This window comes from Monodelphis domestica, chromosome 2, assembly GCF_027887165.1.
Source record: "Monodelphis domestica isolate mMonDom1 chromosome 2, mMonDom1.pri, whole genome shotgun sequence".
NCBI lineage: Eukaryota > Metazoa > Chordata > Mammalia > Didelphimorphia > Didelphidae > Monodelphis > Monodelphis domestica.
Window position 1 is genome coordinate 301088975 of NC_077228.1, and position 20300 is coordinate 301109274.

At 38.3% G+C, this 20300-nt stretch overlaps 1 protein-coding gene across 3 annotated transcripts in view; it reads right to left on the reverse strand.

Moving 5' to 3' along the window:
• Positions 1 to 20300, reverse strand: part of ELOVL5 (ELOVL fatty acid elongase 5) — a 91837-nt gene that overhangs the window by 27170 nt on the left and 44367 nt on the right. For all 3 annotated transcript variants that reach the window (XM_007484096.3, XM_001364302.5, XM_056818404.1), the window contains exons 2-3: positions 3223 to 3288; positions 679 to 866 (exon numbers count right to left, since the gene is read on the reverse strand). In XM_007484096.3, coding sequence (XP_007484158.2) covers positions 679 to 866; positions 3223 to 3280 — 246 coding nt within the window. In that variant the 5' untranslated portion in view covers positions 3281 to 3288. The remainder of the gene's footprint in view (positions 1 to 678; positions 867 to 3222; positions 3289 to 20300) is intronic.

Here is a 20300-nt window from a genome sequence, read left to right on the forward strand (position 1 = left end):
TAAAACCAGGCTTTTTTCCAAGCTTTAAAAAAAGGACATTAATCTTAACAGTCAAATCACAAATTATTTACTTTTATCTGCTCAAGGTGGAGCGTGGCTCACATTCACCAAACCAAGCCAAACAACAACAACAAAAAATTAAACAAACCTCCCAAATCTCCAAAAAACCCCAAATAACAACAAAAAATGCCCAAACTCCCAAACCTAATAAAAATGAAACCAGCAAGCAACAATAACTTATTTGTACTTATTATTAATAAAATATTCAATTTTTTTTTGCTTCTTTTCACATTTGGCCTGAATTTCTCCCTGAATTCTGCTTGCATTACAAAACTCTTGGAACAATCCATTGTTAGATTCTGAACTCTAAAAATGTGGTATATCACAATCAAAACTAACTTTAAAAAGCTCAAACTGGCTTCCACTAAAACAATAACAAACAGCAATATTGAAAGCAAAGAATTGCTTCCATATCCCTCTTTCTGCAGGGAATGTTTATTTATAAAAAAATACCTTGAGTATTTGGATGAAACCACTGAAAAAAGATATTTCATTAGCATAATCCTTTCCCTCTGCTTCCTTTTCTTTATCATTTTCAGATCAACATTATATAAACAGACAGGAAGGAGTCAAGAGTAACAGTCAGAAATAAAAATAAAATCTCAACCCATCTCCTACCTCATAAAACATATAAAAAGACAGCAGCGTAAGTCCAAGGTTATAAACCACTAGAATGCCCCTGCAGGAGACTGGCTGTTTATTCTGCATGTATTTTGGTCCTAGCCATACGATTAATAAGTATAACACAGAGAAGACAAAAGTAGGTATATAGTTATCCAGAAGAAACCACCCTTTTACACGGGAATCTGAAATAGAATTAAAAAAAAAGGCATATTTAGTGAATGGAAACAAAGCACAGATATTAAAATAACAGAAACGTGTCAAATATTTCTTAAGAAGGTAATGATATTTTTGACCTACTTCTTTTTAGACTGGCCTCTTTAGTATAAAGCCATTTTAAAACAAAACAAAACAAGCAAAAACCCCACTACTTGGGGTATACTTCCCCAGGTGAGTTTCCAACAAGTTTAGCAGAAAATAAACTTCCTCAGGATGAGTTCCCAAACATGCAATAATCCATGTGGAATGGAGATTTTATTTGCATTTGTTTCTAAGAGAAATAACCCATCCAAAACAAACATTCCTTTCTGAAGAGAAAAAAAAATTTTTTTGGTAAATTCATAGAGAGCCAAATACTACAACATTTAAACTAGGTCTTTAAAACTGCATGTAGGGAAGGCAGACCAAACCAAAAAGTGGTAGCCTTGGGAATTCAGAAGTTCCTCCTGGCAGCCCTGTCTCTGCCTATATGGCCAGCAAGGCCAACCCCAAGAGGGTCAGGTAATGCGGGCTTAATGACACGGTTCCCCCTAACCAGATGAGGAGCAGCTATTGTGAAAATACTCAGACAAGGGACTCAAGAGAAGCAATAACAACAAAATAAGTAGAATGTTCTAAAGGGGCAGGAACTGAGTGACCAAAGTGGTAGAAGAGAGCAGAAATTGGATAGAGGCAGAGAGAGCAATGTGGCTTGATGGCAAAAGCCCCCATTTCTGGCATAGGCTTCCCCTTTAGCAAGTCTCCTTTTTCTCATTGGTGAAATGAAGATGGGATCATCTCTAAGGTCCCTCTTCCAGTTCTAAAATCCTATGAAACAATGCTTCCAATTGGTGAGCTGAATGTGTGAGGGAGGGAATGATGCTGTGGCAACCATGTTCAATAAAACCACTCTTCATTCCTTGACTGACATTCCTTAAGGTTAGATGCCAAGTTAATTTTTATTCATGGTTCTTGTCTTCAAAACTGAGATAAAATAATAAATTCAAAAGGTAATGAGATTTTCCTTGAGATAGAAAACAGTTGCTCCAACTTTTATTAATGCTATCTGAGGTCCCTTTCTGAGTTTGGAAGCTAGTTTAATCATTTCACAGCTATTTTTTTATTCTCTAAAGCTCAAAGGGAGACCTAATTTAAACATGGGGTGCCAAATTGCAAACTTGTTATTTTTTCTTAAGTGAAATTTATGTATTTTCTATTCTACTTAACTTATTTTGATGAAGTGCCCAAAAGGTAACAAAAAAATGAAGAAAAAAAAAGCAAGTAAGATAAATTTGAAAAACATTCAGCATGATACAATAGAAGGAATACTAGCTCTGTAGTCAGAGGACCTGGGTTACATTTGGGCCTCTGGCTCCCTCTACTACATGTGACCTTGGGCAAATTATTTATTCATCTTGGCCTCAATGTCCCCCTTTGTAAAATGAGAGGGTTGGATGAGACGGTCCTTGAGGTCCATTCCAGATCTAGATCTGATCTTATTCCTGAGAATTTGTTAAAATGATTGTGATTCAAAAATCAGGGAAATGGCCCACCAATGGATACTGTTTCTCTTGCTTAAAAATAAGAGGAGGGGTTGAGATTGCAAGTTTATACTTGTAACTGCTGGGGAAAATATTTTAGATCTGCATATACATATACACATACACAACTCTATTTGAATTCATGTATTCATATATATCTACATATAAACATATACATGCATAAATACAGAGACAGATATGTGTGCATGTATATGCATGTGTGTAAAGGGGTGCGTGTGTAGGCAAACAGAACAAACGTACTAGGAATAGGAAAAGAGTAACAGGGAATAAAAAGTGACATTCTATATAGACACTAACCTTTGCCATGATATAAAAAGGAGAAGGTATTTTAAAAAACAAGATGATGAAAGAAGAAGAAAAGTAGGCAAAGTCTTCACTTAAACTCTTGGCCTGTAAGCCTCTGCCTAATGAGGACTCTAGGTGGCCAGGGCATTCAGATAAAATTTAAAAACAATTCATGGATTGAATTGGACACCTACAATCCCATTGTCTATGGTAAAGTTATTAAAGTTGTCAGGCCATGAGCTTTGGTTCCTAACCTTGACTTTTAGCTAAAGCCAGGGATTACTATGGCTTCCTCTCTGCTCTGACAACCATGTAATTCTATATAACTTTCTAAATTATAGGGATTTCCAAAAGCCCATGACCACTCTTTCATTCAGAATACAGAAATGAACATGCCTTTTTCAGGATGGAACAAGTCCTAGTATCCAAATGGTTCCCCTAAACTTTGCTATACTAGTGTCTCTAAGAAGGAAACATAAAAATTGTAATGCCTTACCTCTTGGTCCAAGCCATGTCTGCATATAACTATTAAGGGATGCATCAAAGGCTTCCATTTTTTAATCTATTAAGAGAAACAAAATAGAAATCAATTATTCTTCACTCAAAATGTCTTCTCTCCCCTAAAAGCATAATCTGTTAGGAGAATTGAAATATATTTATCTGGAAAAAAAACAAACTACAAAACAAATCTTTCATAGTTTAGTCAAAAGATAATCTCTTCAAAACTGTAAAAAATACACTTCAGTACACTTTATACACTTCAACAAATAAAAAACACCCATATTTTTTAAAACTATAAAAGCAACTTAAAAGGACACAATCCTGACCATTAAAATGTCATTCCACATTTTCTTAGTTCCTCAAGCATTCTTTTCCTTCCTTGTTGGAGAAAGGGGGATGAGAAAAATAAATAATCATTCAGAGCAGGAAACATGACTAGCAAGAGAACAAAAAAAAAAGAACCATATCCCAAAAAATGCAACCTTTGTAATGACCAAAACTTTTAAAAAATAAACATATCTATTTATTTGTTTTTACAACCATTTATTCACTCCTCCATTAAACAATTATAAAAAGAAAGAATAAAACTAACGAATCCCCACATTGGCTCTGTACAAAAACGTATGTCTCATTCTGCATCTTAAGTCTTTTGCCTCTGCCCAGAGGTAGGTGTGGGGCTACCTGTTTCCTCTGCAGCCTTCTCAATGTGTGACATGTCATTACATTCTAAAGGTTTTCAAGATTGTTTTTCTCTATGATGTTGTTTTAGCATAAAATTTTCCTCTTTCATAAAGGACTTTTCAGTTTATAAGGGGCTTTCAAACAGTGTTATTTTATTTTATTTTTACAGTAAATCAATCTGGAATACAACTGAGCTGTAGGAGAGGATGAGCAGACTGGTTTAAGTAAAACAGAGAAAGACTTGCATGAAATAATGCAATGAAACAAGCAGAACCAAAATAAAGTTGTACATAGTAATGGCAATTTTGTTGAAAGAGCTGAGCTATTCTGATCATTCAAATCAACAACTATTTATTTGGTTTTTTTTTGGTATTTATTTATTTGGTATTTATTTGGTATTTATTCTGGCCTTGTCTAACATGGGCTTGGGAAGGAGGGAGGGAGACAACTTGGAACCCAAAATGTAACAAAATTAAAGGAAGGAAAGAGACAGATAGACAGAGAGAGGCAGGGACAAAGACAGACAGAAAAAGAGAAAGGAAAGAAGAAATTTCTCACTCTCTCTCACACACAAACACAAATCCCTTCATGATTTTCTACAAGTGATCATACTTTTTTCTATCCTGTTATATCAAACAACAATTATTGAAAAAGCAGAATTGCCAGGAGGCAAAAATAATGGGAAGACAGCAAGAAAAGACATCCTCTCTGGAACTAGTTTTAGTAACTGGATCATATAACCACTTAATTTCATTAATTTGTTCTTTAGTGTTTCTTTTTTTAAAATATACTTGGCCAATCTGAAAAGTACAAGGAGAATAAACAAGAATTATTCAATAACTCTGGGGATCACTGACTAGTGGGTCAGAAAGCTAGTAAAATAAGGGTTAGGAACCAGGAATCCAGAGGATGAATTGATGAAGCATGCTTCCCACCTCCTGACAGAGAGAGGACAGGTTAAAGATGCAGTGAGACACAGACAATGTAGGAGTTTGTCTTTTGTTTTACTAGGTTTGTTGTGAGGAGAGTAGATAATACTTGTCTTTTTTTTCATCTTGGGGGAGAAATTGGGAAGAGTGGGACTAGTGATAGGGTTTCCCCCTCTTCAAAAAAAAAAAAGGGTCAAGCAAGAATGAAGCATGTGAATGCATACAAGAAAAAAAACCAGATGAACAGAATGAAACCAATAAGCAGGGCAACTTAGATATATTCATATTTATTTTCTTCTCAAAGGGTGGGGAAGGAGCAGGAGGGATATATATATAGGGTTACATATATACATATAGAAATAAATAACTATATAGGATATATACATCTATATCAATTAAGTACAATTAGATTTAAAAATTACCTTTTTTTAGGCTCTTAAAAGTTATAGGTTAAGAATTCTGTCTCACTCCAACTACAAATTTTGAAAGGTTATTTTAAAAAGAACTTTTATTTATGTATATATGTGAATGTGTGTGTGTATATATATATATATATACAACTATATATATTTATACCAACTATATATGTATACCATACATACATACGTGTGTGTGTATACCCCCCAAAAAACACAGCATCCAATCTAAGCCCTGATATACTGCATCACATTCTTATCCCTTAACTTTTGCTGTTCTTGACTTGGGCCTGGGCAAGCCCTGACTAACTTCCCAAGTTTCTGACCTGTCTATTTCTCTTCAGATCCTGATCTGTTTCCAAGCCACTCTGTTTTTCTCTGGATGACCGATTCTGGTTTGATCAAATCTATCAAAGATATATTTTCTCCCTCATCCTGAAATCCTGCAGTTGATTTTTTTAAAAACTGCTTTGCATTCATTCCAATTAAATTTCATCTTATGAGTAAGCTGTCTGGTTTAACCTGTCCATATATTTTTAGATCCTAATTTAGTTATTCACCATGTCAGGTGTAGCCCCAATGCTCTACTGCAGCTGAAAATTTGCTGAGTGTGCTAATTGTGCCTTTAGTCAAGTTGATGGTAAAAATGTGGAATAGAAGGCTATACAGATGGTAATAATGCCTTGTGTGACCCTGGGAAAGTCACTTAACCTTGCAATACCTACATTTGTGTCTCTGTGTCCCTCAACTATAAATTGAAGGCATTGATCTGGATGGCCCCCTTTGTGCTCTAAGTCAAGAATTTCACAGTCTCTTAAAGATATCAAACCCATTTAACATTATTACTTGGTTCTAATCATTCAGAGCTACCAGTTCACATCTTATCCACATAAATGTTCCTAAAGACAATGGAATACTATGATATTTTGATTCAGAAATAAGGAAGAAATACTGGAAACCAAGGAGATGCCCATCAATTGGGGAATGGTTAAACAAATTTATGATGTATTAATTTAATGGAATACTACTGTTTTCTCTAAGAAATGAAGAGACTATTTCAGATAAACCTTGGACGACTTGTATGAATTAATAACAGACTTAAATAAAGAGAACCAGAAAACCAATTTAGATTAAAACACACATTGCAAAAATGACGTTTTGAAAGGTTGAAGAATTGTGATCGGTGCAATGACAACTATAATTCCAGAGGGCCAGTGATGATAAATGTTCTTGACAAAGAGTTGATGGACTAATAAGCAGAATGAAGCACACAATTTTAGATATGGTTGATATAGGATTGGTTTTCTCTCTGTCTCCCCTCCCCCCATCTCTGTCTGTCTGTCTGTCTGTCTGTCTGTCTGTCTGTCTCTGTCTCTGTATGTATGTTGGGGAGAGGAAGAGTTGTGAAGGAGAAAACATGCTAAAGGCTTGATAATATAATAAAATTAAATTAAAAAAAAAACAACCCTAAATTCTGTCAGATGAGAGCAACCAAGTTTGGTCCGGAAGAGGCATGAGGCTGCTTCTCCCTCTCTTCATCGAAGAGAAGGGACTATGAGGTATGGAACATTGTATGTACAGTTGTATTCAATTGCTCCACTATAGAGGACTCATAAGGAGTAGATTCCAAACCACAGGGTAAGCTAGGAAGTGTCTGAGGTAAGATCTGAACAAAAGAATTCAGTTCAAACACCATCTCCAATAGAAAGCCTTTCCTGATATCCTTAGCTGCTAGTGTCACGCTCCCAACAAAATGTCTTGAATTTGTTTTGTTATCAGCATATACACATAGTCTCCCACGAGGAAATACAAGATCCCTGAGCCTAGGGACTATTTGATTCTTATCCTTCCATCTCTAGTACATAGCATAAGGTAGACACTTCAGTGTAAAAAGTAAACGCTTCAGAATATTTGGAGCTATGAGACCTGGCCAAATTCCTTAGCTTCTTCCGTAAAATGGGAAGGCTGCTATCTGACACACAGCCCACAGGCTTACCGCGGGGATCAAATAAGATAAGGAATATCTTACTTGAAAAAGGTGCTTTTCAATGTTCACATGCTCTATGGTTAGGGTTCAGACTTCCGTTGGTGTGGAGATATTAGCCCTATTTGAGAGCCTTCTGAAACCATCTCCCAGCTTCCACATTAGCTTGAGATGAAAAATGAAAGGAATATGCAATTACCTTGAAATGACTAGATCATTTAAGACCTACTGAAGACCCTGCTACAGGAAGCTGTAGGCACAGTCCATCTGAACAGCTTTTGACATTTCCTACTCTGTTCCTATTGAATGGGAATTGTACATTCTTGTTTATAGCTCTGGTAATGGCAATAACACGATTAGCATCCATATTACAGGCTAATAAAATACTTCATGGCGCCATGAATGCTGACATGCCAAAAGCATGATTAGCATCCATATAACGAGCTAAAATCACACCCAGGAGTTCATGCATGTGGTGGTTTTCCTTTCATGATATAATCTATCCTTGACTTCTCATGCTGTGGGATCCTTTGTCCATGTCCTTAAAAAAACAAACAAGCCCTTACCTTCTGTCTTAGAACTGATGCTGAATACTGGTTCCAAGATAGAAAAGTGGCAATCATCCATGTTCTTCTAGGCTTTCAGAGGATTTATCCAACATACTGGCATAAGGGATGGCTTAATTTTATTATGTTATGCAGTGAGTGGTTTTTTATACAGGCATGCTCCAAATAATACCACTTAATGGTCAACTGAGTTCATCAAACATTATCAAGCACCTACTAAGTGCAAGGCAGGGTGTTTTCCCAGGGGCACACGACATACATGGATGTAGGTCAAATCCAGTACCCCGACTATTACACCATACAGCCTGCCTTCTCAATGGGGGACTCTGGCAAAGACTGTTTGTGAGTAACCATCCTTGCCTCTCCTCTCCTCCTTTTTCTGGATAAATTCCATCAGGCCGTCTGGGAAAACTAGGGTCAGGGAGATGAGTCTTGACCATATTGGTCTTACTCTCAGGAGCTTGCACAGCCAAAACGAAGAAAGCAGGTGTCATCGCACAGTTCCTGCTCACCTTCTGATGCATTTGCTAAGTGCCAAACCACTCTGTGCCTAAGACCCTGGGGTGCCTGTAAAACAGCCTAACATTTAAGACTTCCCCAGAGGGACTTCAAGCCCAGGGAAAGCCTCCTCAAAATAAAAGACTACACACACCTCCCTTTCCCCTCCCCTCCCTCTGTCTCTGGATCAGACATAGACTGATGTCATTTCGAATGTTACCTGAAGTTAAAGAAAAGCAAAAAGACAAACCATCATAGCATCATAAAACGCAGAATCATGGAAACACTGTAATAGCAATAGAGCACAAAATGGCCAAAGTCCAGTTCTTCAAAAACAGCTGGATAACGTGGGAAAATCCATCTGTTTTCTTGTTCAATATCACTGTGCAGTGAAAGACACAATTGCTTTCACTCTGATCCAACATCAAATGGGCCCTTGTAACATATTGGAGGAGAGGTTAATACAATGAGCCTTCTGCTAATTAGCTCTTCTGCTTTCCTTCCATCCAAAATTCCCAATAAGCACAAAAGCTCCTCCTTCCCTCCCTTCAGAAGACTTAAGGGCCAGAAGGAAACCAGATTAAGGAAGTAAGAAAAGCTGCCAGCACAAAGGCTTGAGAGTATTAGATGCGAATTCAGGTACTACTCCTTTACTAAGGAGATAGGATTATAATGGCTAATAAACCTGGACACTTAGAAAACTATGAGCAAGTCAGTCATTATGATGACCCTGGTTTGGCCCCAAGAAGTTGAGAAAATACGACTCTGTCCCTTTATCATTGGAGAGGATGAGGAATAGTGTGAATTTGTCAGATCTCATTGCTGGGTTGGCTCATTTTGCTGAACTGGGTTTTTTCCCTCTTTGTTTCAAGGGAAGGCTCACTGGATAGGGAAAAGATATATTTGGAAATGAAGGTGAAGCAAAGTCAAAAGATATCAATAAAAAATTTTAAAACCCTTTCCTAAGCATCAATTCTAAGGCAGAAGAGTGGAAAAGGCTAGGCAACTGGCATTAAATGACTTGCCCAGGGACACACAGCTAGGAGGTCTCCGAGGCCAGATTTGAAGTCAGGTCCTCCTCACTCCAGACTCAGCACTCTATCTACTGTGTTGTTTTGCTGCCACAAGATTTATTTTTAAATGATCAAGAAAAAACTGCATTTAAGGAAAAAGTCAGAGTATGAAAGGAGACTGTGATCTTAGGTCAGCCATTAGTCACACACCCACCAAGGCTTGGGTCCTTGACCATTCTTCCTGTCATGGACGGGTGACTAGCAATTTGGTGAAGTCCAAGAACCTCTTTTCAGAATGTTTTCAAAAGCATAAAATAAATACAAAGGAATGATAAAGGAAACCTCACAATGGAGTCATTTTGTGAAAGGCTGATATCTGCTACATTTGACTTTATGTGGGTCTGCTTGACAAGCCTTACAATGCTGTGTAAACGCTAGTTATTAGGGTTACTGGAAGAAGGAAAAAATGGAGGAGAACAGGAAGAATAGAGAATAAACCAGTAAAAGAAATTTTATGGAGTAGTTTTCCCCCCTCTGACAACTTTCCTAAGAAGAAAACTCTCTTTCCCATAGGGCAGACAGGACTTTGTAGTTCTTTAAATACAGATCTTGCCCCCAAAGCCCACACTGCCTTCTTCATCATGACCTGCTTTGTTACTTTTCTGTCTCACACAGTGAAGTTAAAAAACGAGTCAGAAGAACTGATCTTCCAACTGGGGGGAGGGAACATGATGTGGGGAGGAGGGAGAGGAAGGGATGAAATGTCTCTCTGGTTTTTCTCTTCTCATTCAAATTCATCCCACTTAAAAACAGAATGCTTTTGTCTCAAGTAGGCATGGGAACATTCTTTACTTCTGCTGCCAATGATGCCGCAAAAATTAAATGCTGCTTTCCGACTCTGTAGTCACAACACAGGTTGCTGAATTTAAAATAGAGGGGTATAAGTTGCAAAAAGCAGCTACCAAGGGCAGGGTTGGGGGGGGGGGGTGGAGATTAAGCACATGCCACTTTGATCTTCAAAAATAGAAAGCATCAGGGGGCAGCTGGGTAGCTCAGTGGATTGAGAGTCAGGCCTAAAGACGGGAGGTCCTCAGTTCAAATCTGGCTTCAGACACGTCCCAGCTGTGTGACCCTGGGCAAGTCACTTGACCCCCATTGCCTAGCCCTTACCACTCTTCTGCCTTGGAGCCAATACACAGTATTGATTCCAAGATGGAAGGTAAGGGTTTAAAAAAAAAATAGAAAGCATCAGGGGGCAGCAGCTGAGTGGCTCAGTGGATGGAGAGGGAGATCTAGAAATGGGAGGTCTTGGGTTCAAATCTGACTTCAGACACTTTCTGGCTGTGTGACCCTGGGCAAGTCACTTAAATCCCCATGACCTAGCCCTTACCACTCTTCTGCCTTGGAACCAATACACAGTATTGATTCCAAGATGGAAGGTAAGAGTTAAAAAAAAAAATAGAAGGCATCCTTCATTTCCAGGGTTCTTTTCAATAACTGCACAATTCAATTCTGCACATCTTTCCTTACTACCCACTAGGGGCGAGGTGTTTGTGCTGAGAACCCAAAGTGACATTAAAAAAGGAATCAAGCCTTATCCCTGGTCCCTGAGGTCAGGCCATCTGGGATCAGGTTCCATTCTCCGTGAGGCCACAGGCCGCGGCACTCCAGGCTCGTCTACCCGCCACGATCTCTCAATGTCTGCCCGAGCTCCTGTTGGCCGTTTCCATGACATGAAACATACAAGCAGGTATAACACAAAGCTCTGTGAGTGTGTGTGTACACACCCATTTAAGTGTTCCATGAGAGACTGGAAAAAAGAAGTTGGATGATAGGACCATCTCTTCAGAATGCTAATATTCAAAAGCATGTTGAAATAAATTGGGATTAGATCAATCAAGCTTCTAAAGAGAAAAGGCATGGAAAGGTAATCCTGCATTAAATGTCCTTTATTTTAACCTCTAAGTCCTTACTCCCAAGGGCCAGTTTAGGTCCCCTGATGATAATCCTCAGAACATAATTAAATATTCTAATTCAGAAAGAAACTCTAAATTCTAATCAGATAGGAAGGCCCTTGGTTAAGCATCTGGAAAGAAGGGTTGCATTTTGAACCCCTGCACCTACCTTAGGGGGGAACACCGTGCAAGGCTTGTCACTCTGTGGGTCATTACTTTGTTCACAAGCCACGGATCCCTAAGGAGCCATCCTGAAAACATACGCACATTGTTGAGCTTAAGAAGCACTCGGTGAGTGAGTCAGCACAGGTCTGTGCAGGCCCATCTTGGCTGCTTGGAAAGTAAAAATAATTGCGAGTACAACTGTCACTCCTAGTTCAAGGTAAAGCTGTGAAGGGGAAATGTATTTTCAAGGCTTCCAGTGTCCCATTCTCCAACCCCGGACACTCAGAACCTTACTATTCTTTCATTTTGGGGGGAGGAGGGGGAAAAAGGGATATGGAAGTCATTCACTTTCAAGTATTTAAAAAGCACTATATTTTAAACAGGGATTAAATTCTTAAGAAAGCAGCTAGGTAGCCCAGTGGAGAAGTACCCTGGAGTCAGGAATATCTGAGTTCAAATCTAGTCTCAGACCCTGGTTTAGCAGTATGACCTGGGGGTAAGTCACTTCATTTGCCTCAGGTTCTTCAACTGTAAAATGAGTTGGAAAAGAAAAGGCACATTACTTCATTGCCAAGAAAATCCCAAAGAGGACTGTGAAGAAACTGAAATGAGTAAACAACAACAACAAAATCCTTAAGATAAGCTTTTTGGCAACACTAATGACCAAGTGAGAAAGATTTGGAAATGAGGAGGTTGGAGAGCCTCCCTAAAAAAAAAAAAAAAGCAGGCCCCTGGAGCTATTCACAGTCTTAAAGCAATGACTCAGGGCCATCTTTATGAATCAATGCCAATCTGCTGTTATTATAGTTAAACCTGCCATAAAACTTTAAATTTTTATTGGAAGAGCATTTAAATTGACCTACAAATCAGAACTGAGGCCATCTAACTAAAACATCTAATACATGGGGCAGAGCAGTGATGGTGAACCTTTTAGAGACCAGGTGCCCAAACTACACCCTCACACTGCCTGTGAACTCCTACCTTACCCTGGGCAGGGGAGGGAGGAAGAACTCCCATTGGCTGCTGGGGAGAGGCATGGGAGAAATGTCCTCTGGCCTTGCAGAGAGAAGGAGGGGAACAGCCCCCTCCAGCACGCTGCCATTGGTTTGCCAACGAAAGGGTAAATGATAAAGATGGTAAGCATAATCTTCAAATCCCTCCTAAAGAGTTATATTCATTTGTCTGCAATTCAGAATATACTTTCTTATAGAAAACATGCCTGCTGTTATATGTTGCTCTCAAACAGGTGTTCTTAACTTGAGTTCTCTGAACTAGTTTTTAAAAAATATTTTGATAAATGAACTTCTGTATAGTCACCTAGCATTTCCTAAGAACCTACCTAAACAACCAAACAATACAATGGGCCTGTGTTTTAGGGGTTTTGGTTTTTTAAGATTATTTGCTTACAAAAATGAATAATACAGAAATATACTTTTTGTGATAATACATGCTTGCCAGTTCCAGGGAAAGAGGAGGGAAGGAAGGAGGGAGACAATATGGATCATATAACTTCAGAAAACTGAGGTGGAAATTTGTTATTACATGTAATTGGTAATAAATAAATAAATAACCCTAAAAAGAACAACAATCTGTGCTCTTGAGGAGCTCAGTCTAATGGGAAGATGAAACATACAATCGCCTATGAACAACCAAGCTACATAGAGAATAAAATCAAGGATAATCTTAGAGGGGAAGGAATCCAGGAAAAGCTTCTTAACTGAAACTTGATGGGAAGCAGAGATTAGAAAGGAGATCATTTCAGGAACAGAGGACAGCTTCAAAGAGGAACAGCACAGAGAACAGGAAACAAAGTTCTAAGTACTGAATTGGTTTCCTTTATAATCATCAATTTTCTGTTATGTTTTTAAAATATTATGAGATGGTGTCCCTATGCTTTATCAGATTGCCACAGGGACTGTCAAGCCTTGGGAAACTCTGGGTCCCTACCCTGCTCTGACCAGAGGTTTCTTGCCTCCAGGAAGATACTTGCATACTCCAGCAGTTTCTAACTACTTGGGCTCCTGGGCAGAGATAATCCCAAGGACATTCCTGTCATCCCTCAAAATCTTCAACACTCCCTTCCTGCAATTTGGCTGTTCTTTGTATCCTGTCTAGACCCTCTCCTCCTTCTGTTTCCCATGACTCAGCCTTGTAAGAACTGCTTTCTCTCCTTGCTTCCAAACATCCCTGCCTGAATGAGGTAGTGTGCTGTCTCAAACTGCAATTCTTTGGACCACTTTCTTGATCACCTAGTTGGTCTGAGCTCACACAACTTACAATATACACAAAAGTTAAGAACTTCTGATGTAGAAGAGAATTAAGATGTTGAGTGGAATCAGAAACTCTCCAAGTGAAGAAAACTCAGGGAGAAAATAGCAGACTTCTAAAAAAGCCCAAGAGCAAGGAAAACTGGCAAATTATACTTTTTCCTGGGCTAGCTTCATACCTGGCTATGAGCCTAATCCTGGACATCTCTCATTTTCCTGACCCTTGAGAACCTCACCTCTCAATATTTCTTCCCCTTTGAATTTGACTCTGCTCTTGATTTTGACCCAGATTTCAACTTAGATGTTGCTAACTACTACTGCCTTGGAACCACATAGAACCACAAGGATCTCCAAGCCCCACCCGGTCCAATTCACATTTGATCAAAAATCCCTTCTACATCCTCAACAAGTGGTCAGTCAGTCTACTCAAAAACCTCTGATGATCCCTGAGATTCCACTTTTAGTTAAGACAATGGTCCTTTCAGTTTCATAATCATCTCCTCTGACCACCAACTTCCCCTATGATTCTGCCCTCATTAAACTCTCTTCCTCCTCAGGGTCCTAAGTACTTCGCAGAAATTAGGGCCAAGGGGAAGTATATTATGTTATTTAATGATTATTAGATTAGGGTAAGGGTGGGAGGAAGTGTGAAGGAAGAAAACGAAGATGAAGAGAAGGAAGAGAAAGGTGGAGAAGGAAAAAGAGAAGCTATTAAAGTGCTTTAAAGTCTGCTAACTCCACAACAACCCCACAAGGCAAGTATTACAGATATAACTATCTCCATTTTACAGAGGAGAAAACTTAGGGATTAAGTGATTTGTTCATGTTGAGTATCAGAGGTAGAATTGGAGTCCAGACCTTCCTGACTCTAGGGTCAACACCCATCATACCCCTGCTTCTTCTCCTCTCATTATCTTCTAAACCCTTTTTTTTCTAAATCCTCTACAATTTGGCTTTTTACCTCATCACTCAACTGATTTGTTCTCTCCAAAGTTACCAATGACCTTTTAATCACCAAATCCATTGGTCCTTTCTCAATCCAGTTTCCCATCAAATCCAAAGCAAGAAATAAACAGAAGGCTAATATGATATGCCAGTATTTCTTTCAAAAAACTGTACAAAGAATGAAACTATTAGAAACAAAATCATGAGTTCTCACTAATTTACTTGATTGTGGTCCGATAAACATTTGATAGCTTTATGATTCTAAAATATTTTTTTGTAAGGTGAAGTTTTCTTTTGAAAAAAATTAATCTATTTTATTTGCATGTATAAATATGGTACAAATCTAATTTTCTTACCCTTTCTATTGAATAGGGAGTAAGAGGTTTACTGAAAGAACAAGGTGGAGCAAGGACTTAAAAGGGTTGGGAACTCCTGCTATAATGGAAGGAACCTGAAATTTGTGTGTGATAATACTTGGGTGACCACAAGCAAGTTATTTATCCTCTCTGAGCTCAGTTTCATCTGTAAAATGGGGGCATTAATAGTTGCAGTATTTTTCTTTTAGCAGCCAAAGTAAAGTGTCAGGCCTGGAATTCATCTTCTGAATTCAAATCTGGCCTTAGACATTTACCAGCTGTGAGACTCTGGACAAGTCATTTAACCTTGTTTGTCTCAGTTCCTTATTTTTAAAATGAGCTGGAGAAACCACTGTGGTATTTTTGCCAAGAAAATCCTAAAGGGAGGTTATGAAGAGTTGGACATGACTGAGACAAATGAACAACAAAATTTCCCTTACAGGGCTGTTTGGAGGTCTAAATGAGATAGTGTAAAGTATGCTTCTCAAAATTTAAGGGGCTTTATAAATGTCATAAATACTACTATTAAATGGTTAATAAATGTTGGCCCTGAAAGGAAGCAAGACATAGTGAAATGAGTTCTGTTCTTGAACTAAAAATACTCAGCTTTGAATTGTGGAGATCCCACATCAGAGAAGGTTGAGGCAACTGAGGATTCAATGAGGAAAAATTGTGGCTGTCCTGACAGATGGCACAGAATACCTTTCACAAAGATCTGACCTTCTAAGTGATAAAAGGCAGGAAGTTTGCACAACAGGCACTCCTTTCCTCCATCTCTTTTGGTATGAGAGGTTGTCAGTGAATAGAAATCAGCAAAGCAACGTATTTCCCTTCTCTTGGGGCCTCTGTGCATTATCTCTCATCAAAAGTAAATTTCCTAGAAGTAGAGAACAAGGTAGGGAGCCTCACTTCTTTGAGTAACAATGGGTAGAACCCTATTTTAATAAAAATGCAGATGAAGGAAATGGAGACTCAGATTCGCAGAGACTTGAGTCCAAGTTTACAGAGGGAGTCTGGATTAAAATGTGGGTCCCTCTCAAAATGGGAAGCTCTATCCAATATATCAAGATGCTATGGTTTCAGTGGAACCCCACAAAGACCTTAATCCTGCAGAAAAAGCCTTTGATAAAATACAACACCCATTCCTATTAAAAACACTAGAAAGCATAGGAATAGAAGGGTCATTCCTAAAAGTAATAAACAGTATATATCTAAAACCAACAGCTAATATCATTTGCAATGGGGATAAACTAGATGCATTCCCAATAAGATCAGGAGTGAAACAAGGATGTCCATTATCACCTCTATTATTTGACATTGTACTAGAAACACTAGCAGTAGCAATTAGAGAAGAAAAAGAAATTGAAGGCATCAAAATAGGCAAGGAGGAGACCAAGTTATCACTTTTTGCAGATGACATGATGGTCTACTTAAAGAATCCTAGAGATTCAACCAAAAAGCTAATTGAAATAATCAACAACTTTAGCAAAGTTGCAGGATACAAAATAAACCCACATAAGTCATCAGCATTTCTATATATTTCCAACAGAGCTCAGCAGCAAGAACTAGAAAGAGAAATCCCATTCAAAATCACCTTAGACAAAATAAAATACCTAGGAATCTACCTCCCAAGACAAACACAGGAACTATATGAACACAACTACAAAACACTCGCCACACAACTAAAACTAGACTTGAGCAATTGGAAAAACATTAACTGCTCATGGGTAGGACGAGCCAACATAATAAAAATGACTATCCTGCCCAAACTTATTTATCTATTTAGTGCCATACCCATTGAACTCCCAAAGAATTTCTTTACTGATTTGGAAAAAAGCATAACAAAGTTCATTTGGAATAACAAAAGATCAAGGATATCCAGGGAAATAATGAAAAAAAAACACTAAAGAGGGGGGCCTAGCAGTCCCAGACCTCAAACTATATTACAAAGCAGCAGTCATCAAAACAATTTGGTACTGGCTAAGAGACAGAAAGGAGGATCAGTGGAATAGACTGGGGGAAAGCGACCTCAGCAAGACAGTATACGATAAACCCAAAGATCCCAGGTCTTGGGACAAAAATTCACTATTTGATAAGAACTGCTGGGAAAATTGGAAGACAGTGTGGGAGAGATTAGGAATTGATCAACACCTCACACCCTACACCAAGATAAATTCAAAATGGGTGAAAGACTTAAACATAAAGAAGGAAACCATAAGTAAATTGGGTAAACACAGAATAGTATACATGTCAGACCTTTGGGAAGGGAAAGACTTTAAAACCAAGCAAGACATAGAGAGAATCACAAAATGTAAAATAAATAATTTCGACTACATCAAATTAAAAGGCTTTTGTACAAACAAAAGCAATGTAACTAAAATCAGAAGGAAAACAACAAGTTGGGAAAAAATCTTCATAAAAACCTCTGACAAAGATTTAATTACTCAAATTTATAAAGAGCTAAATCAATTGTACAAAAAATCAAGCCATTCCCCAATTGATAAATGGGCAAGGGACATGGATAGACAGTTTTCAGATAAAGAAATCAAAACTATTAATAAGCACATGAAGAAGTGCTCCACATCTCTTATAATCAGAGAGATGCAAATCAAAACAACTCTGAGGTATCACCTCACACCTAGCAGATTGGCTAACATGACAGTTATGGAAAGTAATGAATGCTGGAGGGAATGTGGCAAAGTAGGGACATTAATTCATTGCTGGTGGAGTTGTGAATTGATCCAACCATTCTGGAGGGCAATTTGGAACTATGCACAAAGGGCGATAAAAGAATGTCTGCCCTTTGATCCAGCCATAGCACTGCTGGGTTTGTACCGCAAAGAGATAATGGACACAAAGACTTGTACAAAAATATTCATAGCTGCGCTCTTTGTGGTGGCCAAAAATTGGAAAATGAGGGGATGCCCATCAATTGGGGAATGGCTGAACAAACTGTGGTATATGTTGGTGATGGAGTACTATTGTGCTCAAAGGAATAATAAAGTGGAGGATTTCCATGTGAACTGGAACAACCTCCAGGAAGTGATGCAGAGCGAGAGGAGCAGAACCAGGAGAACATTGTACACAGAGACTAATACACTGTGGTATAATCGAATATAATGGACTTCTCCATTAGTGGTGGTGTAATGTCCCTGCACAATCTGCAGGGATCAAGGAGAAAAAAACACTATCCAAAAGCAGAGGACAAACTGAGGGAATAGAAACACCAAGGAAAAGCAACTGCCTGACTACAATGGCTGAGGGGACTTGACAGAGGAAAGACTCGGAGCGAACACTCTGATGCAAATACTAACAACATGGCAATGGGTTCAAGTCAAGAACACATATGATACCAGTGGAATCACACGTCGGCCACGGGGGGTGGGAGGGAGGAAAAGAAAATGATCTTTGTCTTTAATGAAAAATGCATGGAAATGATCAAATAAAATACTATAAAATTAAAAAAAAAAAAAAAGACCTTAATCCTTCTTTAACTTAGTAGCGAAGTCATAGACAGATACTCGAGGTTAAATGAAATATCAGTCCGTGATCATACAGTTAACATGCATCTGAGGCAGAAGTTGAACCCTGGTCTTCAGTGCTCCAAGATCAGCACTCTACAATGCCACATTTCCTCTTTGTAGCCAAACCTTATAAAATAAAAATCTATTAATGTTTAATCAGTTAAGTATTTATCAAGCACCAACCAGTCAGTTAAGTCAGTGAACAGGCAATCATTAAGCATCTAGTTTGTACTAGGCACTGGGGTAAGTCCAGGGGGTATATGAGAAAGGCAAAAGGCCAGTCCAGTTACTGCTCTCAAAGAGCTCCTAGTCTAAAAGGAAAAAACAAAACAAAACTATATACCAGGCTGGAGAAAGGGACAAAAATGAAATAAATGGTACCCTTCCCTTGAGGGGATTACATTCTTTTTTTTTTTTAACCTCTACCTTGTCTTAGAATCTATACTAAGAATCAGTTCCAAGGCAGAAGAGTGATAAGGGATAGGCAACTGCCTTGCCCAGGGTGACACAGTCAAAAAGTGTTTAAAGTCAAATTTGAACCCAAGAACTCTAGGTCTGGCATTCTATCCACTGAGCCACACCTAAGGTGCTTACATTTTAGCACGTATTTATTTATATAAATAACAAATATATTATTTGTTATAACAAATACTATATAAATAATAAACTGGCAAAGTATTTATTTACAGTAAGCTGGATTTGGAATCATAAGACCTGGCCTTTCCTCAACTGTAATGAGGATAATAATGGCACCTACTTTCCTAGAGTCACGTGACGATTCAATGAGATGTTAGGACAGTGCCCAGCACATAGTAAATGTTCACTAAATGCTGATCTCCTTTCTTCTGAATGCATGCTCTGCTACTTATGTGTGATCTAGACTTACAAGCCACTGAATCTTTGGACCCCTGTTTCTGCATCAGTAAAATAAGGGGGCTAGGCTAGAATTCTTGAGAAACCTTCCAGTTCTAAATCCTAGGATCCTCCATCACCTGTTGATAGTAAGCAAATGTGGACTGCATTATCCATCTACTATGAATGTGGAAGAGAGGAAAGAGAGGTAAGGGGGAAGAGGGATGTGTTTTAGAGATTCCAAATCCATGCTTCCTTGGGGAGGGCAGATATTTTTTACTTGTATCTACTTTCTGTTGTAAGTGCAAACTTGAATTTAACACATGATTGTTTTGTTTTTAATTTTTTTAATGTTCACTTTTTAAAACCGAGAGCCAAATTCTCTCTCCCAGCTCCATGTCCAACCATTGAAGGACAAATAATATGATCCCTGTTATATCTGTGAAGGCTGGCAAAGCATACGTTTATATTAGCCATAATATAAGATGGGCAATAAATTTTAAACATTTTCCCCTAGTTGGTGAATATTGGCTATAGTTGTGCTTTTTGATTGTTTCTTTTGTGGTAACAATGGTGCTGACCAGTTTTTCTTTTAACTAGGTAAAGTTACAGATTTCAAGATAATTAATCCTGATGGATGGAGAGCCTGCTAACCCAACTTTAGGTGGCTTACCCAGGATGCACCCTAGAAAAGAAAGAAAGCTGAATGAATGTAAGACCAAGCCTCAGACTTTAAATTAAGCATTCTTCCTACTATACTATCTCAGACTCAGGAAATTAAATAAATTCCAGAATTTACTACAAAGCTGGGATAGTGATTCAGTTATATATATCTTAAAACATTAAAAAAAAAATAAAAAGATCCATTTTGCAACCAAAGCTATTCCAAAATGGAGTTTCTGTCTCTCTTTCTCATAATGGC